General features: G+C 37.7%; 1 protein-coding gene across 26 annotated transcripts in view; it reads right to left on the reverse strand.

The window, feature by feature from the left end:
- Positions 1-12,284, reverse strand: part of R3HDM1 (R3H domain containing 1) — a 162,786-nt gene that overhangs the window by 83,892 nt on the left and 66,610 nt on the right. For all 26 annotated transcript variants that reach the window (XM_060410088.1, XM_060410087.1, XM_060410080.1 and 23 more), the window contains exons 2-3: positions 11,619-11,827; positions 9,984-10,194 (exon numbers count right to left, since the gene is read on the reverse strand). In XM_060410088.1, the coding sequence (XP_060266071.1) occupies positions 9,984-10,154 (171 nt within the window). In that variant the 5' untranslated portion in view covers positions 10,155-10,194; positions 11,619-11,827. The remainder of the gene's footprint in view (positions 1-9,983; positions 10,195-11,618; positions 11,828-12,284) is intronic.

Below are 12,284 nucleotides of genomic sequence, written 5' to 3' on the forward strand. Positions count from 1 at the left end.
TCCTAACGGTGTGACATAGTATCTTGTACTTCTGATCTGCATTTCCATAGTGATTAGTGATGTTAAGTATCTTTTCATGTACTTACTGGCCATCTGTATAACTTCTTTAAAAATGTGTATATTTAAATCCTTTCTCCATTTTTGAATTGGGTTGTTTGGGGTTTTGTTGTTCTTGTGTTTTAGGAGTTCTCTATATATTTTGGTTATAATATCTTCTCAGACAAATGGTTTGCAAATATTTTCTCTTAGTCTATGGACTGTCTTTTTACTCTGTTTATAGTCTTTTGCTGTTAAAAATTTTTAAATTCTCATCAAGTCCAAACTGCCTGCCCGTGGTGTGACAGCCAGGAAACCACTGCAAGCTCACCGCTGTAAAGCTTTTGTCCTATGTCTCTCCCACCTCTTCTTAACAGACTGGGATTTCTTTTCCAATTTGGTACTCCGATTAGAAAAAGAACAATGTGAATCATGCTTTATTATGCTAATCAGAGCACCAAAATTTGATACTCCGATTAGAGTAAGAACATGAGAGCAGTGAGAATAAACACTGAATCATTACTAAAATACTGTGATGCAGCTTTACACTGATTGTACATAGAGAAAAAATAACACTGGAGTCAAGGCAATACCCACATGTGAATGGCTTCATTGAAAAGATCCCTCTTACTGGCCCACAACGGTCAGAAGTAGCCTTTGATGGTCTTCTCTCATGTCATTTGAAACTACTGGGTCCAGAGTCTTCTGATACATTTGACTGAACATCTGTTCTACTGGGGCGGGCAAAAAGTTCCTTAGGGCATTTCTATAACATACGCATAAACCTAAACCAAGTTTTTGGCCAACCCAATACATGTTATATGATCAATATCACTTCAAGGAACCACAATCCTGACCAGCATGAAGTTGTTTGTGCCAGCATCTTTCACAGAATAGTACAACCTCTCAGCAAAGAAAGTTGGGTGGCTTGGGGCAAACTGCAAGATGGTCTTCAAAACACTTTCGACATTTCTGGAAAACTCATGGCTGATATACTGCTTAACAGATCTCCATTAGCCATCCTGGAATAAGTCTCCACAATAGCTTTCAGCTAAAGAAAGCTTCCTGTGGCATGAATCAAGATAAAGTAAGATTCACATGTCCCGAGTCTTCACCCCTTACCAGCTTGATAAAGACACTGAGCATCTTCCTGAAACAACTGGTGGTTTATCTGTGTGTGTGTGGGTAAACACTTTACTTAACCCTTTCAAATCCAACCAACTGAAGATCAACCTGGTGTCTTATCTGGCTCTCATCAGTCAAGTTTCACAGAATTAAAAGCAAGTTCCCACTCCAAGGGTGGCCCCTTGGAGTGTCCTCATTTCAGCAAATGTTGAAACTTGTACAAGACTCAAAAAGTCTGAGTGTAAAATGCACTGAAACACAGATGCTAGTTTTAGGTGAGCTGGGCCCAAACAAGGTTGGGAAAGGTCATGAAGGGGCAGCATGGTGCTCCAGAAGTACACAAAGGTAGAGGGCTAGGGTTGAGTCCTGCCTGTGCCGCTGGATCTCCAGGTGACACTGGCAATTCATTGAAATAAGTTTCTGAAAAACGGGTTTGTGGGGCTCAATTTTGAGTTGTGACTCTTGAGTTCTATGACTCTAACGCCAAAATGGTTGGTCATAACCTTGAGCTCCTCTAGCCAATTCGGGATCCTTTTTGGTAGAAATGGCATCAGAGGGCATTGTTCCTCTAGGTATTTCTCCCTCAGGTTCATGAAGGATGGTGGTGGTAAAGGTAACTTTCACAAAGGTGTGCAGTTTTCAAATGGAAACCTAGCCTAGTTTCAAATGGAAACCCTGAGGCCACCAATAAACACTCTTGCCCTAGACCTGAGCACTAACTTTTTTCTTAGAAATATCATTCTCTCTCTGGTAAAAGTGAGCTGTTCCAGCAACTTTCCTCCCACTTTGTGGGGACAAGATCAGCATGTCTTCTCTGCAATGTAGGTTTTCACTGTGGGCATCACACAGGGCCTGTGATCCTGGAAGATGCCAAGGGCAGGGCGTATGGCTTCACTAATCATTTGATAAGAGTAGCTTCCACAGCTGAACAGTTGTTTTCTTGTATCAGCACTGTTCAACGTACTGCCCACAGAACTGTCAATGGGTAACACTGGCATCACCTGGGAGCGTGCTGGGATGCAGAATCTTGGCAGTCTCACCCCATACCTTCTTCAGTCTCTTTTGAGGTTTTGCAGTCTTCAGCCTTTGCCCTTCTTAAAGTTGTTGACTTTATAAATGGGTCCAGCAGCTCTGGCACTATGGTCCCTGCCCTCCTGGGGTGTGTAGTTTATAACAGGCATCTTGGGCAGTGGGATATCTTAGAGGTAGGCCTGGGGACTGAGAAAGCTCTCTTGGCTCACCCCTTTGGTGTTATGTCTAAGAAGTCATCACCAAAATCAAGTCACGAAGCTTTCTTCCAGTGTTTTCTTCTAAGAATTTTAAGAGTTTTATAGCTCTTAGAGGTCTTTGATTCATTTTGTGTTAATTTCTATATATGGTCTTAGGTCAGAGTCCAACCTCATTCTTTTGCCTGTGGACATCTAGTTTCCCCAGCACCATTTTTAAAAAGACTATCCTTTCTCCATTGCCTTGGCACTCCTATCAAGAATCATCCGATCATATATGCAAGAATTTATTTCTGGGCTCTCTAGTCTATTCCACTGGCTTATGTGTCTGTCTTTATGCCAGCACCAGACTACTTTGATTACTGTAGCTATGTAGTAAGTTTTGAAGTCATGAACTGACTCCTCCAATTTTGTTCTTTTTCAAGAATGTTTTGACTATTCCAGGTCCTTTGAAGTCCCACATGAACTTTAGAATGGGATTTTCTATTTCTGCAAAAACGACATTTGATTTTGATGGGAACTGCACTAATTTGTAGATCACTTTGGGCAGTATTAACATTTTAACAATACTGATGTTTCCAATTCATGACAATGAATATATTTCAATTTAATTATGTCATCTGTAATTTCTTTCAGCAATGTTTTGTAGTTTTCACTGAACAAATCTTTCACCCCCTTGATTAAGTTAATTCCTAAGTATTTTATTCTGTTTAATCTCTCTGCAAATCAGATTGCTTTTGCAATTTCCTTTTCAGATTGTTCACTGTTAATATATAAAAATGCAACTGATTTCTGTGTGCTGACTTTGTGTTCTGCTACTTTACTTGCATTCATTTATAGGAATAGTGCGTGTGTGGCAATAGAAACATTACTAATCAAAAACTCTGTACAATTATTTGGGACCATACCAACAATTCAGAACTCCATAGCAATTATGTGGGAAAGTGAACTTCTTGAGATTAATGTGACAGATTGCTTGAATTAACTCTAAATAATTCTTAACAAAGTAGTCATAAAAATTTTTAAAAGATTATAGTCCCTAATAAAAGTGAATAAAAAACAATCAACACTGTCATACAAGCGAAATTATTTATACAAGAAGTGGTCAAAGAACTTTCTATTAATTAAGGTAATATCTGCTGGGAAACATTCAAGATGTCTAATGTCTGCTGGCCTCTCTCCAGCTTGATGATACTATTGTTTTATTATCATGGCTTATGCAGCTTTATTGAAGAAAAAATCAATTACTACAGAGCTATTAGTTGATTACTCATCCACTGACAACTGGCATCATTTATTCAGTGCTATATTAAACACTGTATTCGAAGACACATTAACTAACAGCACCAAGACTCCTAACAATATATACATAAAAATTACAAAATGTTTGAGACCCTGTTTTAGAATACAAAGGGTGTTTGACTTCCAGTTTCCACTCTCTGTAGAACAAGAACAGGTCATTCCTTTAATGGCATAAAATACATCACATTTTCTGTACTGCTGATGCTATAAATTCAACACCAATTCTCCAGCACATCAGTTATAAACATGAAGCATATCACGTAACCTCTCAAACCTCTAACAGTGGACGGTTTAAACAAGGATGGATACGGTTAGAATAATGCTGCTTCCTTTGATGAGACAACTCAGCATCCATCTCCCTCCCCCTCAGATGATTCTTCAGCATGATAAAGCAGAGTGAGGAATGGTTTCAGTCTCATAACCAAGTTAGAATGAAGAAACTGGCCACGTAATACACATGCTCCATTAAAAAAAATAAAGCTCCTTGGGCAACTGTCCTCTTGTAACTGCTTTACAGTTTCTAGAACCATTTATCCTCTGAAGATCGAACTAAAGTCTTCTCAAATGAGCACATGAATGAATGGATGGAGGTAAACAAAAAATAAAATGAAAAAAGATGAGGCCTGACAGGACAGCGCCCAGATGAGAAAATCAAAAAAGGAACAATAATTTAAAGTTTACTTCAGCTATGATGAAGGTTATTCTAACTTTAAGGTAGCATCACATGGCACAGTTCTGAGTCCATTCCCGAGATACTCAGTAGTGCTTATCTGTTTTATAGATCCGTGCAATCTCTGGCACCAGGGAATCATCTAGGTTTGGATCACATATTAGTGAACAAATGGATAAAAGAACAGTTTGTATAAATACTGTCTTTAACAAATAGTAGAATATCATAAGAGTTCTTTATAATTTTATACTATGACATCCCTTCACTCAAAAATTAATTTTCCTCAATAAAATACTAAAGGGATGGTCAGGAAATTAAGACTTGGAAACAGATGAAATGTTTGCTTCCTTAAGAAAACATTTCCATTTTCCTAAGTCACTTTTAATCAGCACATACATATAAATTTGAGTAAAAATAATAGTTGCTGTTTAAAATGAAACCTTCAGGAAGTATCTTAGAGGTAGAAAAAGAAGATGAAATGTCTACTAGTATCTTAGAAAAAAAGGCATTTCAGAATAGGTAACTCCATATTAAGAGGTAACCACATAAAACAGGTTTTTTTATAAACAAGACACTATTCCCTTTTCATTCTTAAAAGAGTTGACTTATTTATATTAAAACATAAAATTTTTCTCTAATTTTATCTACTTCGATTCCTAATTTCCATTACTTAAATCTCTGTGTACATTATTTCGACTGTAAACCCCTTGCCAGATACCTTGCATAGAGGAATCTTGAGCCTCAAAATCTCCAAGCAGAGTAAATATATCCACGTAAAAGTAAAATCTTAATAAACATTTGAATAAACAAGGAATACAGCATTTCAATGGATTAACATAAAACGAACTCTCATATTCTCTTTGTTCCTCTTCCCAGTCTTTATCCTAACCATGCTATATGGAATGTGATATGAGAGACCAGGCCCATTTTTCTTTATTACACTATTTCCTTGCCGTGGAATATGTTTTCAGTAAGTGTTTGTGGACTGCATGAAATTCTCCTGCAGTATGAACCACTGAGCCATGATTCAATAGTGGTCATCAGAACTTTTTTGTGTTTACTGCCAAGAGCTACACAAGAGACATGGCAGAAAATGTAATACAAGCACACCTCGTTTCACTGTGCTTGGCAGATACTGTGCTTTATGAATTGAAGGTTTGTCGCAACCCTGCTTCAAGCAGCACCATTTTTCCAACAGCGTTTGCTCTCTTTATGTCTGTCATGTTTTGGCAATTATCATAATATTTCTAACTTTGTCATTATTATTTTATTTGTCATGGTGATCTGTCATCAGTGACCTCTGATGTTACCACTGCAATTATTTTGGGGTGCCTCAAACCACACCCACGTAAGATGGCAAGCTTAACCAATAAATGTGGTGTGTGTTCTGACTGCTCTGCCAACCAGACAGTCATTTCCAGTCTCTCCCTCTCCCCAGGGACCCCTATTCCCTGAAACACAACGATGCTGAAATCAGGCCAGTAAATAATCCTACACTCACATCTAAGTGTTGAAGAGAAGGTAAGAGTCACATCTTTCTCAGTTTAAACTGAAAGCTAGAAATTAAGCACAGTGAGGAAGGTACGCTGAAAGCTGAGACAGGCTGAAAGCTAGGCCTGTCTGCCAAACAATTAGTCAAGTTGTGACTACAAAGGAAAAGTTCTTAAAGGAAATTAAAAGTGTTACTTCAGGGGAAAACATGAATGATAAGAAAGTGAAACTTCCTTACTGCTGATACGGAGAAAGTTTTAGTGGTCTGGATAGAAAATCAAACCAGCAACAATATTTTCTTAAGCCAAAGCCTAATTTAGAGCAAAGCCCCAACTCTCTTCAGTTCTATGAATGTGGAGTGAGGTGAGGAAGATGTAGAAATTTAAAGCCAGCAGAAGTTGGTTCACAGAATTTAAGGAAAGAAGCCATCTCCATAGTATAAAAATGCAAGATGAAACACCAAGTGCTCACGTAGAAGCTGCAGCAAGTTACCCAGATCTAACAGCCTTCTATTGGAAAAAGATACCATCTAAGGACTTCCATAGCTAGAGAGGAAAAGTCAATGACGGGCTTCAAATCTTCAAAGAACAGGCTGATTTTCTTATTAGAGATTAACACAGCTGGTGACTGTAAGTTGAAGTCAGTGCTCATTTACCACTCTGAAAATCCTAGGGCCCTTAAGAATTATATTAGACCTATTTCGCCTGTGCTCTATCAATGGAACAACAAAGCCTAGATGATAGCACATTTATTTACAACATGTATAACTGAATATTTTAAATGCATTGTTGAGACCTACTGCTCAGAAAAAGGATTCCTTTCAGAATACTACTGCTCATTGACAACACACCTGGTCACCAAGAGCTCTGATGGAGACGTACAAGATTCATATTGTTTTTATGCCTGTTAACAACACACGGGCTTCCTCACTGCAGCCCATGGATCAATAAGTAATTTCAACTTTCAAGTTCTTTCAATGTCTTAAGTCTTATTACTTAAGAAATACATTCTGTAAGGTAGCTGCCACAGATAGTGATTCTTCTGATGGATCTGGGCAAAGCCCAGAAAGCCTCTGGAAAGATTCACCATTCTAGATGCCACTGGTGATTCACAGAAAGAGGTCAGAATAGTAACATTAATAGAAGTTCGGAAGAATTTGATTCCAACTCTCATGGATGACTTTAAGGGGTTTAAGACTTCAGTGGAGGAAGTAACTGCATATGGAGTGGAAACAGAAAGAGAACTAGAATTAGAAGTGGGGCCTGGGGACTTTTCTGGAGGTCCAGTGGTTAAGAATCTGCCTTGCAATGCAGGGGACATGGGTTCAATCCCTGGTTGGGAAACTAATATCCCAGCCACAGGGTAACTAGGCCCATGTGCTGGAACTACTGAGTCCACACACCACAACTAGAGAGAAGCCTATGCAGCTCAACAAAGATCCTGCATGCCACCACTAAGACCTGACACAGCCAAAAATAAATAGATAAATATTTTTAAAAAAATGAGAGAGAGAGACAACGAAAAACACTATCCTTAAAAAAAAAAAAAACAAGTGGGGCCTGAAGATGTAGCCTAATTGTTGCAATTTCACTATAAACCTTTAACAGATGAGGAGTTGCTTCCTGTGCCGGGTGAGCAAAGTGGTTTCTTGAGATGGCATCTACTCCAAGTAAAGATGCTGTGAACATTACAGAAATGACAACAACGGATTCAGAATATTACATAAACTTCACTGACGAAGCATCAACAGTCTGAGAGGACTGACTCCAATTTTGAAAGAAGTTCTACTGAAGGTAAAATACATCATTGCATGCTACAGAGAAACTGGACATGAGAGGAAGTGTAAATTGATGCAGCAAATTTCAATGCCTTATTTTAAGAAACTGCTAGTGACCTGAAGGTCAACCACCACTCTGATCAGTCAATAGCCATCAACATCAAGGCAAAACATTCCAACAGCAAAAAGATTATGATCTGTCAAAGGTTCAGATGATGGTTAGCATTTTTAGCAAGAAGGTATTTTTAATTAAGGTCTGACTTTTTTTTTATACATACTGCTACTGCATTCTTAACAGACTACAGTCTAGTGTCTTTACATGTGCTGGGAAACCGAAAAATCTGTGTGACTCACTTTAATGTGGTATTTGCTTCAATGCAGTGGTCTGGAAACAAACCTGCAATAAATTCAGTGTATGCCATAATCCAAGTTAATCATCTGTTGGGAAGCATGACCTGGAAGAGTGAACCTTTGGTGCAGAAAAGAGACTAGAAAGATATTTTTTACCATTTCAATCACAAATGCAATAGAATTTAAGCATCTTCTCTGATCCAATCAGGATTCTGACTTTCTGCCATCACTGGGTGTACTGATGGCAGGCATGACAATTTTTTGTTTTAAAAAGTGCTATTTCTAAAAATGACTAGAAAAACTGTTATTCCTCCAAATTTCTTAGATAATAGCCACCTGACTATACTTAATCTAAATGCTTTCTTACTGCTGTATGAGTTGATATCATTTTCTAACACATTTCTGGCACTTAATGAAGAATACAGTTTTTGAGTGAATGAAAGAATAAAACCACCTTTAAAAGAACCTTCTTAATTTATTCTAAAAGAATAAAGTATACGTTTTGGCACATAGCCTTCAAGGTCTTTACGATGTAGAAAGAATGGTAAGAGTATTTTTCTCCCCAAATAGAGTTCTTTACTTCCAGGGCTAACTAAAACAGAAGTGTAAGACACAGCACTTTTATTTACCAGGTGTATGGGCTTCCCTGGTGGCACTAGTGGTAAAGAACCCATCTGCCAACGCAGGAGACATAAGAGACACAGGTTCCATCTCTGGGTCGGGACGATCCCCTGGAGAAGGAAACGGCAACCCACTCCAACATTCTTGCCTGGAGGATCCCATGGACAGAGGAGCCTGGTGGGCTATGGTCCATAGGGTCACAAAGAGTCTGACACAACTGAAGTGACTTAGCAGTATAGGGCTAACTAAAACAGAAGTATCAGACAGTATTTTAAGTTAACAGCTTATGGTAGATTAAAAGTCCTTCCTACTGAGAGACAGGATCAAATGCCCCCTCCCCTTAAATCTGGGCTGGCTTTACTAACAAGTGTTATCAAAACACAACAGTGGAAGTGACATTCTGGGACTTCCAAGCCTAGGTCACAAGGATGCTTGCAGAATTGTTCGGCTCTTGGAACACTTTCTGGAACCCCTGAGCTGCCTATAATGAGCCTGATTGCCTGGGCCAATTGTGTTGGAGGCAGTCCAGGTATGTGATCCTAGTTCCAGCTCAGCCTGCATTCCAGCTATTGCCACCAACAAGCCAGATAAGTGAGCAAAACAGTTATGGACCTTTCAGGCCAGGCCACCTGACATTTAAATATCAGTGAGGGATCTTTTTTGAAGCCTTGTATGGACAAGATTCACTCAGTCAAGCCATTGCTCCATTTCCCGACACATAAATCACGAGATATTAAAAAAGAAAATGTTATTTTAAAATTGCAAGCCCTTATTTTGTGATTATCCATTGTACAGCAACAAATAACAAGAACACTTAAAAGTAAGCATTGTTAAGTACTACTCGACACAATTTTTACCTACCTTGAATCTGTGGCCCATCATCAATTTTCATCTATGCCTGGAATTAAAAGCCTTCTCAGTGGTTAGCGCTAGGTCATCATACGTGTGTAGCATCAAAAGCCTCAAGTGACCTTTTTCCTTCACCAATCTCTTTTTTTCCCTCAGTCACAGTTGATCGATTGCTTCCCCAGGGCTGTTTGTGCCAACAGAACTCCTGCAGTTTCAATCTCTCTATTCTAATCTCCTCTAATCTTAGGTTATTTTGGACTCTCACAACACTGATAGGTGCAAAATGGAATGAAAAAGTATAAAGCCACTAGAAAAACAATATTGGCCACATACGAATAAAAAGAAATAGGTGATACAAGCAAATCAAAGAGCTAGATTCAACAAGCTAATCCAGGTGACCACCCAAAGCAGCTGATAGGCATGTCGCAAAGGGTCACCTTACCCTTACACAATTCTGAAAGTGAGTTTTGTATGAAAAGAATAATTATGTATTGAATATTTAATACTTGTAGCCAGAGGAAAAAATCTTGTTTACCTGCAAATCAATATTGTTGTCAATACAACGTTCATTCTTCTCTGCCAGAATCTTCCCATAGTTTTCTGATTTGGTAAGATTTTCAACTCCGGTTGTATCTTTCACTTCTGCCTCCAAATCCTTCATTGTTTCAGTTTCATTTTTTATAGTAACAGTATCAGACATCCTCATTAGCAAAGGTTATTTTAGAATTCTACAGGGAACTTGAAGCCTTAGCAAGCAAGAAAAAATTTTAATTCAATTTGAAATATCCCTTACATTCAGTTAGTGCACAACACTGACTAAGTATCTTGAGTTCCAGGAATAATGTCAAACACACACAGATAAATGCAAAATTCCTGCTTCCAAAGAGCATACAGTTTAGTGGCAAATATATCCAAATTAAAATAATCATAAGACAATGAGATAAGGGACATAGTAAGGGTATGAGGTGATTTTGATGTGCACACCACTGTGAAAGTTCATAAGAAACATTAAGGAATAAGTCCTACCCAGATGAAAGGTAATGGATGGAGAGTTATAGATATATACTTGGCTGACATCAGAAACCTTTTTATCTGAAGGGATATTATGAGTATTATCCCGTGGGAAAAAAATCTTCCTGTCATAGTTTCAGAGCTTTCATTTAGCATTCCTGAAATTTCTAATTTCTTAAATTAACTTGCAATTCCAAAAGGAAATAAAAAATAGCGACATTCTACACAAAACACAGTTGTGAATTTGCACTAATAACTGTCCAGCACTATGAATCAAGCACTGAAAACTCTCCTGATTTACATGACTCAGGGCCAAACAACATACATTACCAGATGCTTTAGTACTTCAAAGGAGATCAAATACAAAAGAAGCCAATATATTTCATATATTCAGTGAGTTTAAGACAACAATGGGAACTTTATACTGAATATCAAATAGGAACTTATCAGATAAAGCTCTCATTTTAGGACATATGAGATATGTGAACCTGAGAAGCAGAACTTATAAACAAACCACTTGCTATTTTTTTCTATACTTATTGAGATATAACTGATAAATAACAACATAAGCCTAAGGTGTACAATATGATGATTTGATACACATATATATTGTGAAAGGAGTAATGCATCACCTCACATAATTAAATTTGTGTGGGTGTGGTAAGAACAACCTATTTCAAAATGCATCCAAAAAATGAAGATGAACTGCTCAGGTAGAGGGATGGGACAGATGCAGGTTAAAGCAAGTACAATAAAATGCTGATGGTGGAATGCAGGGGTGGTTAAACGGTTTCACTGTAAAATTCTTTCAACTTCTCTGTGCTTCTGAAAATTTCATAATTAAATATTGAGAAGGGAAAAATCCAGTAGACCTTGTTTTTTCTATACGGAAAATTCCAGAGTTCTATTCCTAAAAGAATGTTTTGCAATGAAATACCTAAACCTATCTTAGGAATCCATAAATACATCTGAAAAGCTTAAAAAAAAAAAAAAAAAAAAAAGAGGCTTCCTTAATTATCTTCATACCGAAGTTAAGTGATTCATTCTCAAAACAGTAAAGTTACTAAGGGGGAAGGGGTTATTTAAAGTACTCTGATTGCTTACGATTTTGAAAGAAAAATCTCTAATTTTTCTCAAATGATAAGAGAGGTTAGGTTACCTGATGTGTCCTATGGATTTGGGATTGTGGTGTTCCACAAAAATAAAATAAAATAATCCAAGGTTCTTTTTCACCGTTGTCAGCCAGGATGTCAATTGTCTTGACCCATTTGGAATCTGGCAGGAGGAGTCCCATGTCCTTGTCACCACTGTAGATTCCTGGACTGAAATGGACTGTCTTGGATCAAATATATCATACCTCTCAGTGGCCTAAAATTAAAACAAAATAGGCAAGGGAAATGAAATACAACACAGTAATTTGGAAATTAAAAATACTACTCTTGGTGACTTTACTGTTTTCTTGCCCTAAACAAGGGCCAGAACACTTAGTTCTACACAATTCTGACATACACTGGTCTTGTGAGCCTGCGTAAGTCATGAGGCCACCTAAACTCTTCTGCTATAAAAGCAGAAGGGATAAGAAAGTAAAGGAATAGATATATAATAAGAACCGAGTATACGGTCAGTGTTACAAGGGAGATGATGATTTTCACTTTAAAAGTTTGCCCAGTATCAGAACCAGGGAATTCTTGCCTCCAAGAACTATGATTTTTAGAGTTTTCTTCCAAAGCTACAACTCCATGGATGTAAAACAGTAATTTTTAAAAATAATCACATTCTAGGTTTTTAAAAGTACAAAAGAACAAAAGCTGTAATAAGCCATTTA

This window comes from Ovis aries, chromosome 2 (genome assembly GCF_016772045.2).
Source record: "Ovis aries strain OAR_USU_Benz2616 breed Rambouillet chromosome 2, ARS-UI_Ramb_v3.0, whole genome shotgun sequence".
NCBI classification, from domain to species: Eukaryota; Metazoa; Chordata; class Mammalia; order Artiodactyla; family Bovidae; genus Ovis; species Ovis aries.